We start from the raw sequence: 27,327 nt of genomic DNA, 5'->3' as shown, positions 1-27,327 counted from the left end.
GCGTGCCCCGATTACGGTTGTATCGGTATTTTTGTAGCAGTAACGGCAGCAATCAGAGGACACAGGATCAGTGGTGTGGTCCTGCATGATAGGATTACATTGTCATTCTCAGTGGTGCTCAAAACAGTCAGAGTTATCACTCAAGTAGAAGTAACTTCACACATTTCTACTCAATTACAAGTTGAAGAAGCGATTTCAAGGTCAGGTGAAAACTACTCCCATTTCTACTTCGTAGTTTTCTGTTTTCGAAAACTTCATTTTTATTAATTCAGGCATCGCTACTTATATTCTAGTAGACATTTATGTCATTATTTATACTTCTACTTGAGTAGCAGTGCTGACTGCTTTATCATTTCTGTTATTTGATTGATCGAAAAGTTGGAATGCAATGGGGTTCAACATCCCTGCTTTACAGTGATTTGTAGGGCAATTTTTTTTTGACATGTCAAAAAAAGTCAAAATTAGGTCAAAATTGTAGCGTTAGGTCAAAATTTGTCAAAATTGTTTACAAAGTCAAACATTTTTTGACCTCTGCATTTCGCTTGTATCGTAGATTTTGCGCTGTCGGTGAACTTATCATTTGATATTTTACAGCTTGTAGCCTACTTAATAGGCCTACCGTGGTAAACGGACCATCGTCTGCTCATTGTGAATCATAAATGGTCAAATGAAACAAATAGTGACATGGTTTTATGGTCAACGTACCGCAATATCCTAGCTGAAGCAAGACTGCTTGGACATTGCATGGTTCTTATATCAAGAAGCGCAAGCTGCAAAATTGTGACATAGACAACATTGTCAGAATGAAGCAACACGGTTTGTCACCAGCAGTGTACGCACAACTTGAGTGTTGTCAGCCAACAAATGCTGCTGTTGAACGTTCTTTCTCCGTTCTTGGCAAGCTACGTAGTAAGAACAGACACTTTCTACCCGAGAATGTAGGAAAGGATCTTTCGTTGTACTACAACAAATTTTAATTATTTCCACCAGAATACGTAATGTAACTACTGGAATTCTTCATAGGGCCAGATTTCGTTAAAATACTACTTTTTCATGTAAAAATCTGTCAGATTTTGAGCCAAAAACGTTTTTTCAGGCCAATCTACTTTGTAAGGACAAACAGTTCCAACCAGAAATGAAGATAAGTAGTACATTTTTAACATTATATGCGAAAACACCTAATTTGCATACGTGAGGTCAAAATTTGGTCAAATTTCAGTTTTTTTAGGTCAAAATTTAGATTTTTTAGGTCAAAATTTTCCGTTTTTTTGGGTCAAAATTTAGATTTTTTAGGTCAAAAGAAATTGCCCTAGTGATTTGCAATCGGAAATATTTGAAACATTTCCTTTACAAAATATATTCGTAACTCACAAACGGCGCAGTTAATGTTAATGGTTGTTTACATGTAGCACGATGTCACTTGTCCGAAATACTAACTCGTTATATTTGGAAATCAAGATTTGAGGAATTATAATTATAACACGAATCTAGATTTGGGTTTGATGTCATAAACATCTTCTGTGATTGGATAGGGAGAGATTCAAGGATCAGGATTCAGGCAGATTTGCAGACCAGGACCACTTGAAAATTTTCAGCTTTATGAATTTATATTACGATTTCAATCACAGTACATCTACAAAGTCTTTTTTTCCTTATTAGAGTACAATTATACTGATAGCTTCACAGTAATCTTCAAATTGTATGAAAATGAGAATGATAGCTACACAGTTTTTGTTTCGAATTAGGCTAGCATTAGTATGAAAGCAAACAGTTTTTCTCCGAATTAGACAATAATTGGAATGATGACTACATAAATTTTCAAAAATTAGATCACAATTATAATTACTGAGCTCAAGAAAGCTTGAGACATCGAATGAAGTTCAGTTCATTTCAAATCAGAGTTCATTCTCACCAGCACGAGAATGACAAATGTCTGTACAGTGTGTGCATCGAGCTTCCTTACTTTCGCGCGATACAGTTCTCCTGTAGCAATGTCTGGAAAACCAGAAATTAGATTAGAACTAAAATGAGAACATTGAAACATTTGACAAATTAGATTAGATTTAGATTACAGGCATTCGATCTGATTAGTGTAATTATATAACTACACTACAATTATGACATTGATAACTCTGTGAATGATCTTCCATTGAGGATAACGACGTTAAAATCAGAATCTGTCGCATGAAATACCGAGTCTCTGGTTCTGTGATGACGCCAAGGTTGTAACCAAGTAACAAGTCTCCGAGTCACAAGTCAATCTCAGTTTTATAGTTTTGACTCGAGTCAAGTCGAGTCATTTTCAATTCACCAGCGAGTCAAGTCCGAGTCCAAGTCACCGAGCAGAAGGTCGACTCCGAGTCATGGTATTATGACTCGAGTCGAGTCCAAGTCATTGTGTTGACTGCCCAGTTTCCAGTTAAAGGCTTGTTAAAACCACTTTATATAACTCTGTTTGGTGATATCGAATGGTTCGCATTTATAATATTCTAATTTTCGTCATTTTTAGCAGTTTCTGGGCGCATTTTTAAGTACCAGTACCAATAGACGAAATCCCTATAGTGTGATTACTTAACTATTCCTCGAAATTACAATGAAACGTCGCCCTTGGCCTTCTGAGTCTCGAGTCATATGACTTGGTTCGAGTCATGCGCAATGAATCGAGTCGAAGTCGACTCAATACACCAACTGACTAGAGTCGAGTCGAGTCATTTCCGTATTTTTAGAAAATGACTCGAGTCAAGTCGAGTCATCTGAGAAACGTGACTCGAGTCGAGTCATGACTCGAGTCATTACAACCCTCGATGACGCGTCTTCTTTTGGAAGGTTCCATCAGCGAGTGACAACACAAATAAAAGGTAATCGGTTTGACAGCATGAAAACAACAATATAATTTGTTGCGAACATCTATCTCAGCGGTTCTCAACCTACTTGAGATAGCGGGCCGGCAAAATCTGCCAACAAACTTTTTGAACCGATGAACTTTCAAATTAAAAACTTCATTTTATGATGTCTTTTTGATATTTGACATGTTATACGTAAGGCTGGGTGAAATCGAGTGCCTGACTGATTTGAAATTGAGTCGAGTATTAGGCTTCGAGTCGAGTATCACTTATTATGACACCATACCAGGACGGATGATGTGTAAAGTTCAAATATGTAGACTACCTTCTACGCTACTACAAAGAATATAATGTCAGTCCACCATCACTTTAGGATAATTTGTATAGTTTCGACCACACCTATTTCATTGCACTTTGTGACAATGCTATGAGTTGATTGCGACTGAAATGTCATTTCAAGTAACTTGCTTAGCTTTATACTACATGTTTCGTATAATGTGATATGACCATCCGAGGTTCACAGCTTTCCACATTGTGGAAAGTAGTATCGAAACCAGACATGGGGTAATCGCGATTAGTAATCGTAATCGATTACGACGATTACAGCATTTTCAAGTAATCGTAATCGCAATCGATTACATTCGAAAAAAATCCAAAGTAATCGTAATCGTAATCGACTACTTCACATATCTAATCGATTTTTTTGTGAAAGGACGATTACTTTTTATTTGTATAATGAATATGACATAACCGACCATTCGTGAACAAGGAAGAGATATTCTACCAGGTTATTGATAGCGCAAACGGTTGATTTTCAAACGCCACTTCTCATTATTACGTCAGAAGCATTAGCTTTGCTCGTCCTTGCGTAAGAAGTATCCACACGTAGTAAATATATATTCGATGTACATTGTTGTGTTATTGTTAGAACAGTGTAAGCCACGCTGTATATCAGGTTATCAATACGTTTCAGACGGCACTACCTCGCAGCAAGATAATAATCACCACTCTGCCTAGTTTCAAATAGTAACTTATGTATTGATGTTTGGGTATGCTTAGATATGCACAGTTTGACCGTTGCTGCTTGGCGAGCAGTAGGCCTATCTATGTAATATACGTACGTCAAATAAAACATTACGATGGTTAAAAGCAACAGCTGCTGATATATATCATAACCGTGCCGTTCTTTGCCGTTTCTCGTAACGGCACCTTGCAGTATCTGTATTAAGTGGAAGGTAGAATTTTAAGTTCACTTTATCTTATTCTCATATGACTCTACTTAAAACGGGCGCCAATCGTTATTTCACAATTCTTCACTCGACATTTACACCTGTCGCCATAGCCATCCGCTTATACACCATGTTAGCGTGGGTTCTAGGTACAATCAGGATCAAAAGAGCAATTCGTCCCCCACTCCAATCGTTGGTATTGGCAGGGTTGTAACCAAGTCACAATGTTACGAGTCACAAGTCGATCTCACTTTTATAGTTTTGACACGAGTCAGGTCGAGTCATTTTCAATTCACCCCCGAGTCAAGTCCGAGTCCAAGTCAGCTAGTATAGGGTCGAGTCCGAGTCATAGTGTTTGACTCGACTACGAGTACAAGTCGTTATGTTCACTGATCAGTTTTCAGATCAATCCGGCTTTAGCCACTTTTTTCAACTCTGCTCGAGTGATATCGAATGGATCGTATTCATAATATAGTAATTTTTATCAGTTTTATCAGTATGCGGCCCTATCTCCATGTACCAGGACTGCATGATGATAGACGAAATACAAATAATGTGGTAACTTTACTATTCTTCGAAGTTACATGGAATGTCCGTCTTGGCCGTTCTAGTCTCGAGTCCTATGACTTGGTTTGAGTCATGCAAAATGACTCGAGTACAAGTCGAGTCAATACAAAAATTGACTCGAGTCAAGTCTGGTCACCAAAAAATCGCGACTCGAGTCATTACAACCCTGGGTATTGGGGCCCCATGGTGGTCAGTTTTCAAGTTGATCACTGAATTTCGTCTTAATGTGGGTAATTGCATTATATTGCTATACATTCAGATTTACCGGTAGAGCTGGGGGCACGTAATTCATAATTATAGCATCTGGTATGTTGTTATAATTACTTTATTGTATGTTGTTAATTCGTGACCTCCCACCTTTTATGTAATCAAAAGATACTGCACTCGCCCAAACGTAAGAAAATTTTCGTGAGACGCACACACAAATTGTCATGTCATCATTCTTCTGTGAGTACCCCTGCTAGCATTTGCATTGTTGGGGCTCAGATTGGAGAGACTGGATTATTCGTCACGCCCACAGAGCGCGGCTACTGACAATGGACACATACCCAAAGTTTTGGCCAAGGTCATTCTTTTGTAGCACACGTTGTGGAGTTGCATGTTGGCCGAAATTGCATGCGTCTTTTGGTGTGTCGTACCGGGGTAATGACGGCCACCGAAATGCATATTCTTATGAATTATGCATGCTTTTTTTCTTGAGGGGGAGAGGTATGCATTTCAAAATCGAGCTATTTAGAGACATTATCTCGAAGAAAATTTTCAAGTTAATTAACTCTCTTGCAAATACTCTATTATAATTTATGTTGATTTACGAAATACTTTTGAGTCCCCTTAGAACTCGCTCCCGGTCGTATTGGGGAGTTCGGGGTGTGGCAGTTACGGACCTGACAAGAATGCAAATCGTTGGCTGCGACGAATAGTCCTGCATATAGTTGGGCAATGGGTGCATTATGACGTAACAAGCAAATGACGTATCATTTATAAAGAAAGTTGATATCTCATTAGACCTTATCTTCATCGCAAGCCTTATATTGTCTTCCAATATCTCCAATATATTAGAAGCCAAACAAATGTAATCGTGAGTAATCGTGATTACTTTTGAAATGTAATCGTAATCGTAATCGACTAATTCCTGATTTCGCTGTAATCGTAATCGTAATCGTAATCGCGGGATTCACAAGTAATCGTAATCGCAATCGATTACATTCGTGAAGTAATCACCCCATGTCTGATCGAAACCATAATTCTTGTTGGTAAATTCACTCTCACTTCAGCTCAGTTTGTTTACCTCTTGTAGCAAGGAACATATGATTTCAGTGCTCGGGAAAATCGACTTTCGCTACTCGATTCAGATTCGCGTGCTCGAATCATTGTGACCAAAGTGATAGTGAATAAAGTTGTGTAACGAAATTTTCAGCTTTGCGAAACTAGATCAGAACTAAAATTATAGCTGCACAGTTTTTTTTCAAAATTAGATGTGAATTAGAAATATAGCTACTGTCTCTCCCCAAATATGCTTGAAATAGAGACATAGCTACATAATTTTTATTTACAAATTAGACTAGAATTACAGAATTTGCGAATGAAATACACCAAAAATCAGTTTACTTGATATCAATTGATTGTCCGAGTCTGCCAGTAAAAAAAGTACAGATTTGATGCATTTGCGACCGACACAATCACAGAGACATTGCATTTGTAACAAGGAAATGCTATAACCCTTCTTTTGCACATCTGGAGAACGATGCAGACAAAATCCGTGAAATCCAACGACGTGCTTGTGATTCAAACCGGGATATTGATGATTGACATATTCTGTTCTTCATCCGCGAGCAATGCCTGGAATTTAGATACTGGGTAGTGGTTTCAGTTGTGGATTTTGAAAAGTGAGTAGTTCTAGTTCTATTTGCGAATTTATAATAATTTCAGTTGCCGATCAAACTAGAAAACATGAGTCTTCATTTGGAGTGAATCATAACATGATAGATGAACTTTTTTTCGAATTTGACCAGAATTACAATGATAGCTACTCAAGTCTTTCCAGATTAGATTCGAATTCTATTTACCTGATCCATCTAAGAAATAGTACAAAAAGTTTACTTGATATCAATTTCCATTTTATTCTCATAAGCACGACAATTGCAAATTCCAGTACACCAAGCTTGGCTCGTTTAGTACGATACAGTTCTCCTGTAGCATTTTTGCGAATACTAGAAATTAGATTGATATTGAAATGAAGACGTAAAAGCCTTGTCAAAATCCAACGACGTGTTTATGAACGAAACTGCAATGGAGATGATCTCTTGACCTTTTGTTCTTCTGATGATCATTGCCTGAAATTGAGACTCGTGAAACTAAAAAATCCAGTTACGTTACGAGCAACTAACTACGTCATTCTCTGACTAGCTCTATTTGTAATTGTGGACTTGGAAAAGCAAGTAATTCTAGATTCTAGTTGTGGCTTGTCGTGCTCAATGACCCAATTAATTTCGCACGCGTAAAAATGGCAAACTGACTCAGCAGGAGACCGCATGCTGTGCTCAGGGATAACCCTGGCTGAGCTGCTCGTTTTGCAACACGCTTCTCGCTAATTCTCGCAGTAGTTTGTACAATTCTGGCACCACTGCAAGCCATCTTACCTCGATATCTTTGTGAGTGATCTTACAAACATGAAGATAAACAACTCCAAGCAGAATCTGTTGCTTGTAATAACGAGTCTCTGATTCTTTGATGACGCGTCTTCTTTTGTAAACTTCCATCAGCGACTGATCAACAAAAATCAAATGTAATTGGATTGATAGATTGACAATATTATTTGCCGGAAAATCTAAATCAGTGGTTCGAAATCTTCTGGAGCTAGCCGGCTGGTAAAATTCAACAACAAATTTTGCAGACCCAGTGAACCGTCCAAATTAGAAAATTCATTTCAGGCTGCCGTCTTGATATCAGAGTTGTCATACGTAGGGAAAAATTGAATACCTGAGTGATTCCATTCAGAATACAGTATTAGGCTTCGAGTCGAGTATTCGAGTATCCCTCATTATGACATCAAAGCAGTATGAATGAGGTTGAAATTTTACATATGTACCTTCTATGGGACCACAAACAATATATTGATCCAGACGGCACTGAGATCATTGTTCCTGACGCCAGTCAAGATGTGGAATGTTTAAATATGTTCCTTTTCTGCGGCCACTGCGAGATTTACAGTTTCGATACTATTACACACTGTAGGAGACTGTAAACATCGATGACATATCTCTGAATTGTGATCAAGCCATACCATTGTCACAAAGTGCAATGGAATAGGAGTGGTCGTAAAAGCGCACAAAATATTCTTGATTGTGATGTAGAACTAGAATTACGTTTGTTTGCGATAGCATAGTTCAACTTTCCACATCTTTCATCTTGTTATGACGTCATCACTGACACTAGACTCGAAGACTAATACCTGATCCAGAATTAAGTCACGCGGGTAGTTGATTGTGACTAGCTGTAACCATATTATAGAACTGTAAAAATCTCACTTTTCAAACTTGGCTCCAGTTGACTGTCCGATAATCTGGACGTCATAGACAAGCAGGGTGTCGTTAGTTGTCGTGGAATGTAGCCTTGGAAAAACTCACTGGACAATGCTTGTTTCCTGGTAGGTCATTGTGATGGGTCAACAGACAATATGCTGGCAAAAACATGGTAGATCAGAGTTGGGAACGATTTACTATGTTTGAGCCGCATGTCATATCGAGTCATTACACATGTTAAATCGAGTCAAGCTACTAGTTTTTTTTCACACAAGTCCAAGTTACTCGATTTTTGATTGTGTCTCGAGTCAATTTAAGTCATTTATTTTTTGAAGGAGACTTGAGTTAGGTTAAGTCACTCATGTTTTGATGGTGACTCGAGTTAAGTTAAGACACTTGAATTAGTTGATTCGGTCATTCCAACACTGCAGAGCACATTAGAAAAAATTTCAGAATACCAACTCCAAGTCTCAGCTATAACATACGTTTTGATAAGATCGCAAGCTGTAAAGGAGCAGTGAGATGATTTTGTCTAGTTCTGAAATGATACGCTTCTTGCCACTAAGAGTAAATTGAACAACAAGAATTATAGTTTGAATAACATTTTCCACAGAGGAAGGCTGTAAACATCGATGGGTCATATCGCAGCTAAGAAATGTGCAGTGTTAGTGGAAATGACATTTCTGGGAGGTAGTGATCAACACACAACATTGTCACAAAGTGAGATGAAATAGGTATGGCCCAAAAAATAACAAATCATCCTTAGTGTGATCTGGCATTATATTCTCTGTGGTCGCAGAAAATGTACATATTGCAACTTTCAAATCATTCATACTGTTATGGCGTCATAATGATTGATACTCAGATACTAGAGTCAAAGATTGATACTCGATTCAAAATGAAACTGCTGATGTATTTGAATTAGTCACCTCTACACCTAAGGACCTTGCAATCCCTTGTAGTAAGTCCCAGGTGAGTGTTGGGTCATACTTACAAAATACATCCCAGTGACCAGGTGTCCATCTCGAAATTATGTCCATTCTTGCCGAGAACTTCCGGGGTAACATAGTTGGGTGTGGCGCAAAAAGTGTTCTTTGTTCGGATGTCAAAGTCAACTTTGGTAGCTAGGCTGAAACCTCCAATCTTCAACTCCATGTTATTGTCTAGGAAGAGGTCGTCCAGCTGCCAAGACAAATACAGTCACACAACTATATAGACTTGTACAAATTGCCAATGTAGTTGCTTGTGATCAACTAGCTACTGGTTTTTATGAGCAGTTCAAGTTCTAGAAGCACATTAAAAAAATAGTTTACAAACAACTAGTCGACACATATCTTACTGTCGGTGTTCTGTTTTGTGATGTTCTTGCAGCCATTACTAGCTCAGAGTCTTCACTACTAAAATAAGCATAGCCTGGTTTGGGATCGAACTCGAATCCACTCTCATTTCAAACTAGAAACCCCGTTCTTTTGAAGAGCTGATGCTATCTCTGATATTTCTTGGCCCATACGCAATTCAGTTATGCGTATAATCAATTATTATTAGTTGGTCGTGTTTTTAGTTAAGTTAGTTGCAGATATTCAACAGTCGTTATAGTTCCAGTTGTTGCAAAGTGGGTAGTTCTAGTTGGTATTCAGAGTTTTGAAAAGAGAGTAGTTGTAGTTCTAATTCAAATTGCGAAGATAAAGATAATTTGTATATTATAATCATACCGATGTGGTACCTATTTCTTGCAGTCTGTGACATTGCTGTAGGTTGATTACGACAACACAGATATGACTTTTCCACTAACGTGGGTAGAGTTTGTACTACAATTTTTTGTATACTGCAATAAGACCAATCTGGGTTTACAGATATACACAGTGGAAAATGCATTTGAATTCATAACTCTCAGTTAGTTCAGTTGGTTTTATTGTTGGCTTTTGTGGCATATACTTCAGAATTCTAAAACTTCATATCTCTACTGGAATGATTGTGCCCAGCCCTAATGATCAGAATTGAATAAAAAAAATCAAGAAAATTTTGAGCCTTTTCCAAACTGGCTTAGAATCAAAATGATATGTAGCCTACACAATTTTTTTCTCAATAAGATGATAATTATAATTACAGCTGGTTTTCCACTTGTACTTGGTATTAGAATTACACTGACGTAATTTTGTTATAGAAATTAGCCTAGAATTACTGAATTCGCAAACGAAATGCACCACAAATCAGTTAAATTATTATCAATTACTTGTTGAAGTCTGCTAGTAAGGAGCATTACAGAGCTGATACATTTGTGAGCGCTATAGTTAGATAGGCTAGACAGTACAGTTGTGTCAAGGAAATGCTTTTATCCTTCTTTTGTACATATCTAGAACGATGTAGACAAAACCTTGTCTTGGAAGAATCCATGAAATCCAACGACGTGCTCGTGATTTCAAACTGTGATGAAGATGATCTCTTGACATTTTGTCTTCCTGGTGATCATCCGCAGCAATGCCTGGAATTCAAATACCAGGTACTGGTGGCAGGAGTGTCAGGAGGTGTATATTTTAATAAGGTATCCTGATTACCCGGCAGATTATATTGTTTGGCCAATCATATCGAGTCTGTATTATTGTTCGAAAGATATCGGCCATGAAAGGTAAAAAAATATCAGCAATTTCCATGACAGCACGACATGGTAGCAGGCAGTCGGAGAACTATGATCTGCGATTGCTACACTGGGAATATTCATCGATTTGTTATTACTTACAAGTGGTCAAAATAGTCATCACTGATACTCGAGTACAGGAGTAACGTGGTAATTTTACTGAAGTACAAGCAGAAGTAGCGATTTTGAAGTAGGCTATAAAGTAGGTATTCTAGGACTAGTTTTGCAAAAAAACTGTTACATAGAGGTATGCTAGTAGTTCAAAATAATATCCCCTTAGGTGATCTGAGAAATAGTGCATGTCTACGCCACATCAAAATCTTCTTTAGTATTCTGACAAAGTAGAAGTACTCTTTTTACTGACCACTTTACAGGATTATAGCAACAAGCAAAGTTGTTCCAATAAAGGCTCTGAAGGTTTGGAAATGTTCCTCAACCTAGTTGCCATATTATTTTGTTATCGGCCGAGTATATCGGGCGTATCAGTGAAGGTGCTACTTATCGTTATCGGCTCAAATATACGATATCGGCCGTGCTCTAGTTATCATGAATGAGATTTGAGTAGGACGCCACTCAAAATGTAATACTCGATTATCTAGTTGTCCAAATCTGCTAGTAACGATCATTACATAGCTGATGCAATTCCGACCTCAACAGTTTGAGAGACATTGCAGCTGTAACAAGGAAATGTTCTTACCCTTCTTTTGCACAACTCGAGAATGATGACGAAAAAATTATCGTCTTGGAAAAATCCGTGAAATCCAATGTGCTTGTGATTCCAGCTGCGACGGAGACTGATGTCTTGAAATTTTGTCTTTCTGATGGTCATTGCCTGAAATTGCGATTCGCATAAATGGTCAATCTAGTTATGTGACGAGCAACAAACTGAATCTTTCTCTGACTAGCTCTATGTCTAATTGTGGACTCGGAAAAGTAAGTAGTTGTAGGCTTCTAGTTATAGTTGTACATTTTGGATATTGAGTCGTTATATGGTTGTTCAGTTTGAAAATCCAGTGTGGTAGCTTACCGGCCAACCATGTATACCTAGGGTGATGAAAAAATCTGCATCGAGTTATAAAGTGGGAAGCTCGTGGCTAGGACCGGCATAGTGATTCGGATATTGGAATCTGAGTTAAGCATCAATTCTAATGATTGGAGTTGACAAGCGAGAGATGTGTTTTTTAGTTTTAAAATGATACGCTCCTGGCCACCAAGAGGAAATCTATCAACTAGAGGTATAGTTTTGATATGATTTTCCAGTGTGGAAGCCATGAAGTAGCGATTGATCATATAACATCATACGAGATATGTGGTACAATACTACAGACGTTAGTGGAAATGACATATCTCGGAAAGAATCAACCCACAGCACTGCCGAAAAAATACAAAAAATTGTATCGAATATGATGTAGGACTGGCATTACATTGTTTGTAGTTGCATAAAAGTACATACTTGAGTTTTGCAGTTCAGTCATAATGCTATTAACGCTGTCATGAATGCTACTCAAATACTCGACTCGATTCAGAGTCGAATTACTCGGGTGCGCGATATTTTCCATCTCTACACCTAAGAACCTTGCAACCCCAATGTTGTATCACACTCACATAACACAGCCCATCGACCGGATGTCCACGTTGAAACTGTTTCCTTACTTTCCTAGAACTTCCAGGGCAGTATAGTTGGATGTGCCGCAAAACGTGTTCTTTGGTCCGCTTCCAAAGTCGACATTGGTAGCTAGGCCAAAATATCCAGTCTTCATCGTCATGTTGTTGCTCAGGAATAAATTCTTAAGCTGTCAATACAAATTTTGCATTTAGTTACACAAGCATCCAGAATTGTACAAATTTCCAAACGCATTAATTGATGACCAACAAACAACCGATTTTTTAGTACTGTAGTTCTAGTTTGGATTTGATGAGTTTAATTGTCCGACAACTAGAAAACGCGTTCGGTGTGAATCGTAATACCGTTTAGCTGTCGTTTGCTGTTCTTATTTCCTACATCATTACAATTCAGTAAGTCACGTTTTAGTTCAAGTAGTTAGTTGTGGATTCTAAGTCGTTCGTTCTAGTTGTAGTTGAAAATTTCGAAAAGGGAGTAGGCAGTCTAGTTCTAGTATTAGTAGCGCATTTCAATAAATCCAGCAGTTTTTAAAAGTCCTTTCTATGTTACCTTGATATTCCGTGAAGATAAACATCACCAAGCAGAATCTGTTGCATGTAATAACAAGTCTCTGGTTACGTGATGACTAGGGCGATTTTGTTTTGACCTAAAAAAACTGAAATTTGACCAAATTTTGACCTCACGTATGCAAATTAGGTGTTTTCGCACATAATGTTGAAATTGCAGCCTATTACTTATTTTCATTTCTGGTTAGAACTGTCTGTTCTTACAGAGTAAATTGGCCTGAAAAAACGTTTTTGGCTCAAAAACTGACAAATTTTTACATAAAAAACTAATATTTCAACGAAATCTGACCCAATGAAGAATTCCAGTAGTTACATCACGTTGCCTATTATGGTGGAATTAATTAATATTTGCTGTAGTACAACGAAAGATACTTTCCTACATTCTCCGGTAGAAAGTATCTGTCCTTATTAAGTATAATTTGTCAAGAATGGAGAAAGAACGTTCAATAGCAGCAGTTGTTGGCTGACAACACTGAAGTTATGTGCACACTGCTGGTGACACACCGTGTTGCTTCATTCTGACAATGTTATCTATATCACAATTTTTCAGCTTGCGATTCTTGAAGTAAGAACATCAATGTCCAAGCATTCTTGCTTCAGTTAGGATATTGGGTACGTTGACCATAAAACCATGGTACTATTTGTTTCATTTTACCGTTTATGATTCACATTGAGCAGACGATGGGCCGTTTACAACGGTAGGCCTATAAAGTAGGCCACAAGCTGTAAAATATCAAATGATAACTTCACTGACAGCGCAAAATCTACGATGCAAACGAAATGCAGAGGTCAAAAAATGTTTGACTTTGTAAACAATTTTGACAAATTTTGACCTAACGCTACAATTTTGACCTAATTTTGACTTTTTTTGACATGTCAAAAAAAATAGCCCTAGTGATGACTCATCGTCCTTTATAAACTTCCACCTATGACTGACAACAAAATGAAAAGCTAATTGGATTGCTAGAGAATATTATTTGTTAGGCACATCTGAATCGGTGTTTCTCAACCTGACTGGTCAAATCTGACAACAAATTTAGCGTATCAGTGAACCTTGCCAATAAAAAATGACATGGAATGATGCCTATAGGTTTGATATTAGACATATCCTATGTAGGAGCATCACTCATATGGCGTGAATAATATGAAGTCATAACGAGTGATACTCGAGTCGAAGACTAATAAGTGATTCAGAATTAAATTTCTCATGTGCTCGATTTTACCCATTTCTACACCTAAGACCGTTGCAGCCCATTTTAGTAAGTCCTAGATGAGTGATGCACCATACTCACAAAACACATCCCAGCCAAAAGGTGTCCATTTTGAAACTGTGTCCATTCTTGACGAGAACTTCCGGGGCAATATAGTTTGGTGTGGCCCAAAAAGTGTTCTTTGTTTGGTTGTCAAAGTTGACTTTGGTAGCTTGTCCAAAATTTCCAATCTTCACCTCCATGTTGTTGTTCACGAAGAGGTTATTCAGCTGTCAATGCAAATCCAGTTACATAACTATATAGTCTTGCATGAACTACCCATCTAGTTTGTTGATGGTCAAGTATAATTAGCTAATGGCTTTTTGATAGCTCTAGTTCTAGATGCGCATTGAAACAAAATTACTTACCCTACAATTAGTTGACACAAATCTTGCTGCCGGTGTTTTGTTGTGTGATATTGTCGCATTCATTGCTAGCTCAGAGACGTTATTACTAACAGGGCTTAGCAAGGTGTGGGTGTGGGGCCGAAACCCCTCTCAGTTCAAAGTTGAATAACAACTTGCAAGTTTCAGACCAAATCCTTGTTTTCACCAGAAGTCATTGGTGCATACAACATATAGGCCTACCAGTCACATATAGATTCCTCGCGTTAACAAACTTCACTCACCTTCAGCACAATTTTACTAGCAAAAACTCATTTTGTTCCGACTTGCGTGATTTTTGAAGCATTTCGCAAATCCCCGTTTGCCAAGAAATGTATCGTTTCCCAGTAGAGTCATCACACACAACTACGGGATCTCTTTAGTAGCGATCTCAACTTTATCTTACATTATAGTGAAATCAAATACAAATCAGTCTGGAAAATGAAATATCGTGTATTAACAGACAGACAAACTGATACCAAAACAAGGTTTATTATGTTGTTTAAAAATACCATTTTTTGAAAAATTTTACTGGTTAGTTGATATACCGTAATAGTTAGGTTGTCCAAAAAATATGTTGTTGTTTAACAAACTTGATTCATACTTTATACTTGTAGTTCAAAGACTAGGCTTATAGAAGACTAGACAGCCAGAACTGGAACTATAACCTCAGGCTACATCCCTGTTAGTAGCGATGATTGTGAGCCTGCAATGGACCATTGCTAATGGCACAACAACAGAACACGGGTATCACGATTCATACTAAATTATGACACGTGTTTTCTATCATGGTTTGGCAATTTTTTTTTTTTTAATGCACAACTATAGAACTATACAACTGGGAATTTTCAAAGTACGCTACTGATTGATATGAAACTTGATCTACTCAAAATACCAGCAATTAGCTAACTAACTGGATACCGTTAGGTAGTTTGTAGAGGTCTGCACAGAACCTCAAGTAAAACAGATAAAAATATAGTAGAGAAATGGATGATGATTTGCGGTGATGGTATCATCGTGCCATCTCGGTTACTAATTCAGAGCCTGTTTGGAATCGGTGTCCTGTGCTCATTTCATTTTTTAATTATTTTTCATTAAATTACTTCAACTTGGAAAATCATCGCTGCTCACCTGATATATCAGGCAAAAAAACCAGCGATTCCAATCAGGGTTCAGAGCGATGATTAATTGACCGTCAACCAACCAGTTCAATAATTTGTAGAAGTCTGCACAGAACCTCAACTTGAGGTCCTCAGGCAGAATGGAATTATAATAGCGGCACTGATCATAAGCGGTGACGGTAACATCCTAATTTCTCGATGTCTAGTCCAGAGAGATAATTTGATGATAATTCGCAAACTGAGAAAAACAAGTCGCGTGGGATAATTGGTATTAGTCTTTGACACTGGTAAAAGGTTATGTCATAAATTATATAGCTTCTTCTTTATAATATCAGTAATCTGAATCATACTTTTGCAATAGATTACTAACTTTCTGAGGTTAGTAATCTATACTTTCACTGAGCGTGAGCAGTGAGCAATCAAATATCTACTCAGACAGACGGGAATCACCCATCTATATTGCGGCCGAGGTCAATGAGCCGTAAACAAAAGACGCAAAGACAACAAAACAGACGACAGTTTTTTTTTTATTTCGTCGATCATAAAAAAGCTAATGTTAATAACTATGCAAGATGTGGAATGAAAGATTTATTAATCTGCGAAACTGATATTAGATCAGTGGTTTTCAATCTTTACTAACATGACGAAGTCTTGCGCTAATCAACAAGCCTTCTATGGCCTAAAATTATTGCCCAGTAAGAGTAACATAGAATACGAAAATCCACGTCAATATACGCCTGGCACATCACTACAAAATATTGGTACCTATAGTCAACAGTGCATCAAAAGAACGACACCCTAAGATTGTCTCACGAAAAAAAATATTAGAAAGAATATTTCCTGGCTAGCAGTTCTGCTTTTTACTTTTTTGCCGCCGTACAACCCTACGGTGTCGCTATGACTGCATAAGGTCTGCCTTATGACTGGGTATGCGAGACCTCAGGTACCACTGTGATTCTATTAGAATTTTTGGCGAAAATCGGTGATTGTGTGAATCATGAAAATATACTCGGGTGTCATTACATTTTGTGCTTTGGAAATTACATCGGCATATTCAGGAACCTCTTGCCATACTGTTTCTTGGTGATGTATTCAATGACAAATGCACGTAAACGACCGTTTTCGGGTGTATTTCCAGGTATTATCACGAAAAAACAATTTTAAGAAGACGAAGAGATACCTACTACACAGCCGTTTGACTGAATATTTTGCAGTTGAATCGTAAGAAATGTGTCGGTGATAACGCTCAACAGACCATGTCTATCGACTATCCTTGGGTATAAATATATTTCGAAGAGTGCGGGAATGATTTGACACCGGCGGCTGCTACGAAGAATCATCATTTTCTCGAATATATGATCACGACGAATAGTAGAACACTTTTTTAAAAGATTTAGGTTCCGGACTCTACATACAACTCATTAGAATCGAATTGAAATCGGACATTTTCGAAATTTCGGTAATCCGGACACACTTATGGCCCCAGTTCGACCCTTGGGACGTCGACTTGAATAATAATTTTAGTCTCGATAGAAGCGGCCAGATTAGTAGAACCCATTTCAAAACGAATTAGGCTTCGGACTCTACATATATCTCATTAGAATCGAATTGAAATCGGACATTTTCGAAATTTCGATAATCCGGACACACTTATGGCCCCAGTTCGACCCATGGGACGTCGACTTGAATAATAATTTTAGTCTCGATAGAAGCGGCCAGATTAGTAGAACCCATTTCAAAACGAATTAGGCTTCGGACTCTACATATATCTCATTAGAATCGAATTGAAATCGGACATTTTCGAAATTTCGATAATCCGGACACACTTATGGCCCCAGTTCGACCCATGGGACGTCGACTTGAATAATAATTTTAGTCTCGATAGAAGCGGCCAGATTAGTAGAACCCATTTCAAAACGAATTAGGCTTCGGACTCTACATATATCTCATTAGAATCGAATTGAAATCGGACATTTTGGAAATTTCGATAATCCGGACACACTTATGGCCCCAGTTCGACCCTTGGGACGTCGACTTGTATAATAATTTTGGTATTGATGGAATCGGCTAGACTAGTAGAATCCATTTCAAAACGAATTAGGCTTCGGACACTACATATATCTCATTAGAATCGAATTGAAATCGGACATTTACGAAATTTCGATAATCCGGACACACTTATGGCCCCAGTTCGACCCTTGGGACGTCGACTTCAATAATAATTTTGGTATTGATGGAATCGGCTACACTAGTAGAATCCATTTCAAAACGAATTAGGCTTCGGACTCTACATATATCTCATTAGAATCGAATTGAAATCGGACATTTTGGAAATTTCGATAATCCGGACACACTTATGGCCCCAGTTCGACCCTTGGGACGTCGACTTGAATAATAATTTTAGTCTCGATAGAAGCGGCCAGATTAGTAGAACCCATTTTAAAACGAATTAGGCTTCGGACTCTACATATATCTCATTACAATCGAATTGAAATCGGACATTTTCGAAATTTCGATAATCCGGACACACTTATGGCCCCAGTTCGACCCTTGGGACGTCGACTTGAATAATAATTTTAGTCTCGATAGAAGCGGCCAGATTAGTAGAACCCATTTCAAAACGAATTAGGCTTCGGACTCTACATATATCTCATTAGAATCGAATTGAAATCGGACATTTTCGAAATTTCGATAATCCGGACACACTTATGGCCCCAGTTCGACCCATGGGACGTCGACTTGAATAATAATTTTAGTCTCGATAGAAGCGGCCAGATTAGTAGAACCCATTTCAAAACGAATTAGGCTTCGGACTCTACATATATCTCATTAGAATCGAATTGAAATCGGACATTTTCGAAATTTCGATAATCCGGACACACTTATGGCCCCAGTTCGACCCATGGGACGTCGACTTGAATAATAATTTTAGTCTCGATAGAAGCGGCCAGATTAGTAGAACCCATTTCAAAACGAATTAGGCTTCGGACTCTACATATATCTCATTAGAATCGAATTGAAATCGGACATTTTCGAAATTTCGATAATCCGGACACACTTATGGCCCCAGTTCGACCCATGGGACGTCGACTTGAATAATAATTTTAGTCTCGATAGAAGCGGCCAGATTAGTAGAACCCATTTCAAAACGAATTAGGCTTCGGACTCTACATATATCTCATTAGAATCGAATTGAAATCGGACATTTTCGAAATTTCGATAATCCGGACACACTTATGGCCCCAGTTCGACCCATGGGACGTCGACTTCAATAATAATTTTGGTATTGATGGAATCGGCTACACTAGTAGAATCCATTTCAAAACGAATTAGGCTTCGGACTCTACATATATCTCATTAGAATCGAATTGAAATCGGACATTTTCGAAATTTCGATAATCCGGACACACTTATGGCCCCAGTTCGACCCTTGGGACGTCGACTTGAATAATAATTTTAGTCTCGATAGAAGCGGCCAGATTAGTAGAACCCATTTCAAAACGAATTAGGCTTCGGACTCTACATATATCTCATTAGAATCGAATTGAAATCGGACATTTTCGAAATTTCGATAATCCGGACACACTTATGGCCCCAGTTCGACCCTTGGGACGTCGACTTGAATAATAATTTTGGTATTGATGGAATCGGCTAGACTAGTAGAATCCATTTCAAAACGAATTAGGCTTCGGACTCTACATATATCTCATTAGAATCGAATTGAAATCGGACATTTACGAAATTTCGATAATCCGGACACACTTATGGCCCCAGTTCGGCCCTTGGGACGTCGACTTGAATAATAATTTTGGTATTGATGGAATCGGCTACACTAGTAGAATCCATTTCAAAACGAATTAGGCTTCGGACTCTACATATATCTCATTAGAATCGAATTGAAATCGGACATTTTCGAAATTTCGATAATCCGGACACACTTATGGCCCCAGTTCGACCCTTGGGACGTCGACTTGAATAATAATTTTGGTATTGATGGAATCGGCTAGACTAGTAGAATCCATTTCAAAACGAATTAGGCTTCGGACTCTACATATATCTCATTAGAATCGAATTGAAATCGGACATTTTCGAAATTTCGATAATCCGGACACACTTACGGCCCCAGTTCGACCCTTGGGACGTCGGCTTGAATAATAATTTTAGTCTCGATAGAAGCGGCCAGATTAGTAGAACCCATTTCAAAACGAATTAGGCTTCGGACTCTACATATATCTCATTAGAATCGAATTGAAATCGGACATTTTCGAAATTTCGATAATCCGGACACACTTATGGCCCCAGTTCAACCCTTGGGACGTCGACTTGAATAATAATTTTGGTATTGATGGAATTGGCTAGACTAGTAGAATCCATTTCAAAACGAATTAGGCTTCGGACTCTACATATATCTCATTAGAATCGAATTGAAATTTGACATTTTCGAAATTTCCGTAATCCGGACACAATTAGGGCCCCAGTTCGACCCTTCGGTTTAGAGCGCGTGATTTATGGCTCTGCTCTGTCCTCTTATCCAGTGTACATAGCCTCCACTAATGATACAGCCGGAACAATAAAACAACATTCTAGCAATTCCGATTTTATCATATTTTTCGAACTGTAAGAATGTACAAGATAACAACAACAACAACATAACGAATACGGGAAAGCTTATTCAAAATTGTAGCGCTTCTATTATTCAACTTATTACCATCGTTGAATAACATCCTAGAAGATCTTCAGCGTCTTTGTAGTTGAGATTTTTTTTTACCATGGTTAGTTTAATTATAATTTCAATCAAAATTACAAGTCTAAAATATGAATGGACTTTGAAATCTGGTTTCAAAAATTTCATTACATCACAGTTTTCTCCAATGACGCCAGGGTTGATTACCTCGATTGTTAATTCCCCTGGTCTCGGAAGTATTCGGCCGGATGCGTTTGATTTATTCGCAAACGTCCTCAGCAAACAAAGTTTCGACTTGACGTACTTACACACCGAATCTACGTCATTGTATTCCCAAAGATCATTTGTATAGCCATGCTTTCTCAACCTGTCATGATTCTTTGATAGCATAAAAAGCCCGTGACGACGAAGGTGTTGCTGCTCCTCATTTGATTTGGTTAGCGAGCTTACGCAAATGTTCCTAATGTGTTCAAAAATATCTTCGCTTTGTTCTTCCGATAACATTTCCGGGATCGGTGCTTTAAATGTAGTGAAAATCGGAACTCTCTGATAGGTAACTGTTGAAGAAATTTCCGGCATTTTGCGGCGCTTTCCCATACATTTTTTGCCTTTTTCCGTGGCTATATCGTCATCCTCAGAGCTCGATTGGATTAGCAGATGCGGTCTTTTAGCATCGTTTCTGAAACAATTAAAACGTTTATTGATGTGATATTTAAAAAAATGTATAACTTTCTGTCTCTGTCGTCTAATTATAACGTAACCTATAACACAGTGAAAAGGGAAAATATTGTGAAGACCTACAGTTCCGGAATTAATTTATTTGAACTTGAACATGAACTTCGCGATTTCGATTAAAATAGGCTACACCAATAGGGATGATGTGAACATAGCAGGCTAGTAACCAAGTCACAAGGCTGTGGGTCACGAGTCAATTTCACTTCTATAGTTTTGACTTGAGTCAAGTCGAGTCATTTTCAATTCACCCCGAAGTCCAAGTCAAAGTCAGCGAGCAATGGGCCCAGTCCGAGTCGTGGTATTCTGACTCAAGTCCGAGTCGAAGTAATTGAGTTGACTGCTCACTGCTCAGTTTCTACTTGAAGTCTTGTTGGAACCACTTTTTAAAACGTTGTTTGGTGATATCGAATGGTGCGCACTTAAAATATACTAATTTTCCTCACTTTCAACAGTTTCTGCTCGCATTTTCAAGTGCCAGTACCAAGGCGAAATACCAGCAGTGTGCTGGCTGGTTGCTTTACTATTCATTTGAATTACAATGAATTGTCGGTCAATGCCGTTGAGATTCGAGTCATATGACTTGGTGCGAGTCATGCGCAATGATTCGAGTCCAAGTCGAGTCAGGCTCGAGTCATTTTCGTATTTTGATAAAAGCCAACATAGCGTGGTGTTGTCACAGCGAGATTGAACGGCCCACTGCATTTGGCTGACGACACACTTTCCATTTGTCCAAGGGCAATTTTACGACCAATTTTGACCGGCTTACCGATCGCTAAATTTGATAAAATGGGCATCAATTGAAAGCTGCTGCTGTGCTGATTACGAAAATATATATTTCATTCTGATCATGTTCATTGAACACCCCAAAATCAGCCTCGAATTTTGCATGGTGATCGAGCTTGACCTTGTGACGCAACTATGCTGTCTGGCTCTTTTTACTGAGCTTCACTCCAGACAGAATTGTTGCGTCATAATGTCGAACTCGATCAACATTACGCTATCTCGCTTGGAACAATAAGTTAATTTCAGATTCGAGAGTCAGCAAGCATTCTACTTACCCATTTCGACTTTCGAGTAGAACTTTCTCATCTATATGTAAAAGAAGCAATATTATATTTTACCACTAAATAACAGCTAACATTTATACCTGTTCGTTCGAGCAACATGTTTCCAATGGTCTCGCGATAGCGTTTGCAATCTTCAGTGCTTGCCGGAAAATCGGTGGCCTCACCCAACAAGAACTTTTCCGCAAACTTAGAACACCAACCAAATGTTTTCATACGAGTAATCAGAGGTGGCTGACGTATAGTTATCGTTGCTACTGCAGTAGCAGTGCCAGTAATATCTTAAATTTCTAATCAATTACAGGTATAGGTATCGATTTCCAAGAACGTGATAGGTCTCAAAAGAACTCAAGTAATTTAGAAAAGTAGATTTGGTCGAGGCGTCATATGCTCTTGGTATTCGATCAGAGGTGACTGTTCTCTAAACTGAAAGAAGCCTCATCGCAGACAATGCAAAATGATAAATCAGTCGCTGGGAGTTTGAATAGAATTGATGTAACTAGGCTTGCATTTACAACAAACGGTGCTTCAAAACACTTTGATTGAAACATGTTTTAAGCCCGAGGTCTCCAGCTCAAACGTGCTTGCGGGTCAATTTCCTAGTTTTTAATGACGCCGCGGGCCGCCGCAGCATCATTATTAGGGGTATTCAATGTATAATTTCCAAGTAGGCCTTTTTGGCGGGACCTTGCAGATAGGTATTCCAAAAAACATCGTGAAAATGTAATATACTATTACTATTCACGTTTGGCACGAAAAAAATCATATTTTCATATATATATATGAATGAAATTCATACCTTCAGCACCAGGACTCCACAGTTAAAAGTGTCTGTTTGGGCATCGTGTGGAAAGCATATTACGGTCCAATCCACGGAACTCTCGGGCTCGGGCTTGTGATGAGTCCAGTACCCTCTAATTTTCGATAAACCGAGCAATGAAATTATTTTTTTAATTCTACCTTTTCGATAATCTCACTTCCAGTGTTGCAACAAAGTTTCTGTGTAATCTTCTTCATTGCCAAGGGAATCGTAAACATAAAGAAGCTTTGCTTCTATGTCGCTGGCCTTAACAAAAACGCAAAGCGAGGTATGACTGGTCCAGCATACAACAGAAATTTTATCAAGAAAATGGATTACCAGAAAAATCCAATGATTCCCAAGGTGGATAGATGTCACGATGGATTTTTCGAGCGGCTTATTCTGCATCTAAACACACCATGCATTACGACTTATTCCAAATAATGCTACGAGGAATGTGATGATGCCGTACCGCTTTGGTGAGTTCCTTCCCGTGGTAAAGACCCTGGTACCAACATGGTGTCGAAAGTTGACAGGAAATGCAGTTATAGGGTTTCCCGCTCTAATAGGAATTGAGCGGCATTATTATTGCATAATAATCTAACACAATTGGCAAACAAAATGAATGTTACCTTTATACACAGCGTCTGCATTGCCGCATCCATAATCTGGACAGAAAAGATTCCATGAATCAGAAAACTAGTTATACTGGTGCAGCACATACCTTATCATTTAGCCATTCATTCCCTGACAACAAATGCAGATCCCTTGATGTTAGTGTATTCCTCCTGACAACCGCTTCCACCCTGTCGCAAGCCTCTGACAACCACAGCGTGTTAATGTCTGTATAAAGAAGTGTAATCAAACGCTACTTACACTGTATCAAGTAGAAGTAATATGTACTTCTAATAAGAGGAAGAGAGAGACCAATTGAGTACCAGTTTTTGCGGAGAGACAAAAATGTTGATCATGCTTCGCGCCAGTGGTGGCTTTTGGGGTGGGCGAGGTGGGTGGTCCCCCGCCCCCCCCCCCTGGTCGAAGGCCCCCTCTTTGGTTTATGCGCTTTTTTAAAGGCTAATAGCGAATAAACATGGAAATCGGTGTACCAAGCAAGAATATGATTCCGTACAGATGTGTCAATCATCATCAAATCCCTGCATTTGTTAGAAAAGTCCCGTATCCCGATCATCATCACGTCTATGCATGCGGTAGAATTACTTAGTTCTGATGTCGTCTACCTCTTGCACACATGCAATAATAGATATAGCCGAATCCATCACCTGGCCCAACCTGACGTGGTGAAAGATGGATAATAATAACAGATGCAAAAGGGGGTCTGGGGGGCGGAGACCCCCAGAAGTTACTATTAGATACTTATAGCCCCCCGATAAGTCTCGCCCAGGGCCCCCCGTTCGTAGGGCAATCACTGCTTCGCGCGAAATCTATATGGAGAGATCACTATAGAATACATCTACGAAAGTCTCGGCTTGTTAATCTATACACCGCTTGCGTGGTTCCGATAATGCGTCCAGATAATGCGGTCGAATCGTTATCCTGTCGTTCGTAATCGTTCCTGTTTTTACGGAGAGCAAATTCTGCTTCTACTTTGGCAACCTCTTCCCGTACGTGTCCTATGAATCTCGATTATTTTATATTTAGAAGCATGATAGGTTAATACCTGAGAATTTTACTGGTTTTTTCGTGTGATCTCCTGCTGTCTCTGCACACAGAGTAGTTTCGACATCGTTGACGCTAGGCGTTGTGGCAGCAAGGGAGTTAGGCTTATTCAGAAAAATTATATTATCCCCAAATTTTCCCGACGTGTAAATTCCTGTATTGATGTCTCGATGAGACGTTTTGTTTCTCGAGTTGCCTGACAACTTCGGTTGATGTTCCACGTTTTTCGTCCCCGATTTGGCTTTATTGCACCCTTTGAACTCGGAATGTAAAAGGTCCGAGTCATCGAATTCCGAGACAGCTGATAATGCTGTTTTTCCACTCCTGTATCCCGAGTGCAGTAACACATCAGAAAAAATCTTGCACGATTTTGCGATTTCTTTCTTGTATCTGTACACAAATCGATCGAGATCACTTACACGACTGCCACCCAAGTAAACGTGCTTCAGTTGGTGAAAATGCTCCTCAATCACGCCTTGGGTTCGGTTGTATTCGCAAATTGATCGTGTGTTATTCTTGGCAGCATACTTCTCGATACTTTTGTAACTAGCGCTGTATTTTTCGTACAGCGCGTAGTTTGGAATATCTTTCGCTTCAGCATGCCTAATAAAATCTCCGAGCAAAAGGCCTGATGTGGCACCAATCCGGGGCATGATAACATGCAACATTTTGTCGGCGAAATCCGGAGAATAATATTCATTTTTTGTGTAAACAGGATTTGATCCTTCCTCAAAAATTTCAGAATTTTTCAAATTGTCCATTATGGTTTTGCTTTGAACAAAAAAAGGTGATTGTGCCTCCTGATTTTTATCTTTCTTCGCAATGTTCGAAAAGAAATCCGCGTCGTTTATGATTACGTCATTTTCATCAACAACCGAACAATCGAAACGTTCAAGCCCCGAAGATGTAGAAGCGTTTTTTAGAATCCCGTAACTGTTCGAAACTTGTGGCGAGTTCCTTTCAAACAGAAGAAGCACCAATATGTGGTAAAATGCCGAATATATTTCACTGATGTCAGACAACATGAATAAAAGTCCCATCCAGTGCATTGCAGTTTTATGTGTTTTTCTTTTGTAATATTTCCTGGTTAAGATTGAGGCTGCATGCATGCAATGACTCAAGCAATTTATCACAAATGGCAACTCCAGGTCATTTCTTTGTGCGTGGCCATTGACTATCCGGTAGATTCGGTGATAGTACTGCAATCGTGTTTCGTGACAAAACGTTTGCAGTACTGCATTCCAAATTGCCATAGCCCCATCAATAATGATCAACCTTGGTTTGATTGTTGATCGTAATTTCTCCTGGAAGAAGCCGAGGAAGGTTTGTATGCTGTTGGTCGTGTGCCTCGTTGTTACGTAGCTGGCAACTGGTAGCCCAAGATGCCCTTTAAATGGATTACGCACCAACAGCGAATAGATTTGGTAGGGTTTCAAACCAGGATAGGATTTTATGATACCTGAAGTTGAATCAAAGTAAGTCCGGATTATCGAAATTTCGAAAATGTCCGATTTCAATTCGATTCTAATGAGATATATGTAGAGTCCGAAGCCTAATTCGTTTTGAAATGGGTTCTACTAATCTGGCCGCTTCTATCGAGACTAAAATTATTATTCAAGTCGACGTCCCATGGGTCGAACTGGGGCCATAAGTGTGTCCGGATTATCGAAATTTCGAAAATGTCCGATTTCAATTCGATTCTAATGAGATATATGTAGAGTCCGAAGCCTAATTCGTTTTGAAATGGGTTCTACTAATCTGGCCGCTTCTATCGAGACTAAAATTATTATTCAAGTCGACGTCCCAAGGGTCGAACTGGGGCCATAAGTGTGTCCGGATTATCGAAATTTCGAAAATGTCCGATTTCAATTCGATTCTAATGAGATATATGTAGAGTCCGAAGCCTAATTCGTTTTGAAATGGGTTCTACTAATCTGGCCGCTTCTATCGAGACTAAAATTATTATTCAAGTCGACGTCCCAAGGGTCGAACTGGGGCCATAAGTGTGTCCGGATTATCGAAATTTCGAAAATGTCCGATTTCAATTCGATTCTAATGAGATATATGTAGAGTCCGAAGCCTAATTCGTTTTGAAATGGATTCTACTAGTCTAGCCGATTCCATCAATACCAAAATTATTATTGAAGTCGACGTCCCAAGGGTCGAACTGGGGCCATAAGTGTGTCCGGATTATCGAAATTTCGTAAATGTCCGATTACAATTCGATTCTAATGAGATATATGTAGAGTCCGAAGCCTAATTCGTTTTGAAATGGATTCTACTAGTGTAGCCGATTCCATCAATACCAAAATTATTATTCAAGTCGACGTCCCAAGGGTCGAACTGGGGCCATAAGTGTGTCCGGATTATCGAAATTTTGTAAATGTCCGATTTCAATTCGATTCTAATGAGATATATGTAGAGTCCGAAGCCTAATTCGTTTTGAAATGGATTCTACTAGTGTAGCCGATTCCATCAATACCAAAATTATTATTCAAGTCGACGTCCCAAGGGTCGAACTGGGGCCATAAGTGTGTCCGGATTATCGAAATTTCGTAAATGTCCGATTTCAATTCGATTCTAATGAGATATATGTAGAGTCCGAAGCCTAATTCGTTTTGAAATGGAT

At 38.8% G+C, this 27,327-nt stretch overlaps 2 protein-coding genes and 1 long non-coding RNA gene across 3 annotated transcripts in view; 1 reads left to right on the top strand and 2 right to left on the bottom strand.

Moving 5' to 3' along the window:
• Positions 1-27,327, top strand: part of LOC145433781 (uncharacterized) — a 358,802-nt gene that overhangs the window by 201,580 nt on the left and 129,895 nt on the right. The gene's annotated exons all lie outside the window — the stretch shown is intronic.
• LOC145451606 (uncharacterized) lies at positions 11,493-14,466 on the bottom strand. Its single transcript, XR_013918969.1, has 3 exons — positions 14,278-14,466; positions 12,401-12,588; positions 11,493-11,627 (listed from the first exon to the last, which is right to left on the bottom strand). It is a non-coding gene; the product is annotated as an uncharacterized LOC145451606 (long non-coding RNA).
• Positions 20,436-25,459, bottom strand: LOC145437413 (uncharacterized). The gene is made up of 10 exons (XM_080314664.1): positions 24,700-25,459; positions 24,497-24,652; positions 23,654-23,745; positions 23,494-23,583; positions 23,361-23,429; positions 23,200-23,288; positions 23,022-23,136; positions 22,306-22,411; positions 22,217-22,247; positions 20,436-21,102 (listed from the first exon to the last, which is right to left on the bottom strand). The coding sequence occupies exons 1-10, from the start codon at positions 25,457-25,459 to the stop codon at positions 20,436-20,438; spliced, it is 2,175 nt and encodes a 724-aa protein (XP_080170790.1).

The sequence above is a fragment of the Botryllus schlosseri genome, chromosome 1 (genome assembly GCF_051294905.1).
Source record: "Botryllus schlosseri isolate E-star chromosome 1, Bs_hap1, whole genome shotgun sequence".
Classification (NCBI taxonomy): Eukaryota; Metazoa; Chordata; class Ascidiacea; order Stolidobranchia; family Styelidae; genus Botryllus; species Botryllus schlosseri.
The sequence above is the reverse complement of the archived record's forward strand: the minus strand, read 5'-3'. Positions and strand labels throughout refer to the sequence as shown.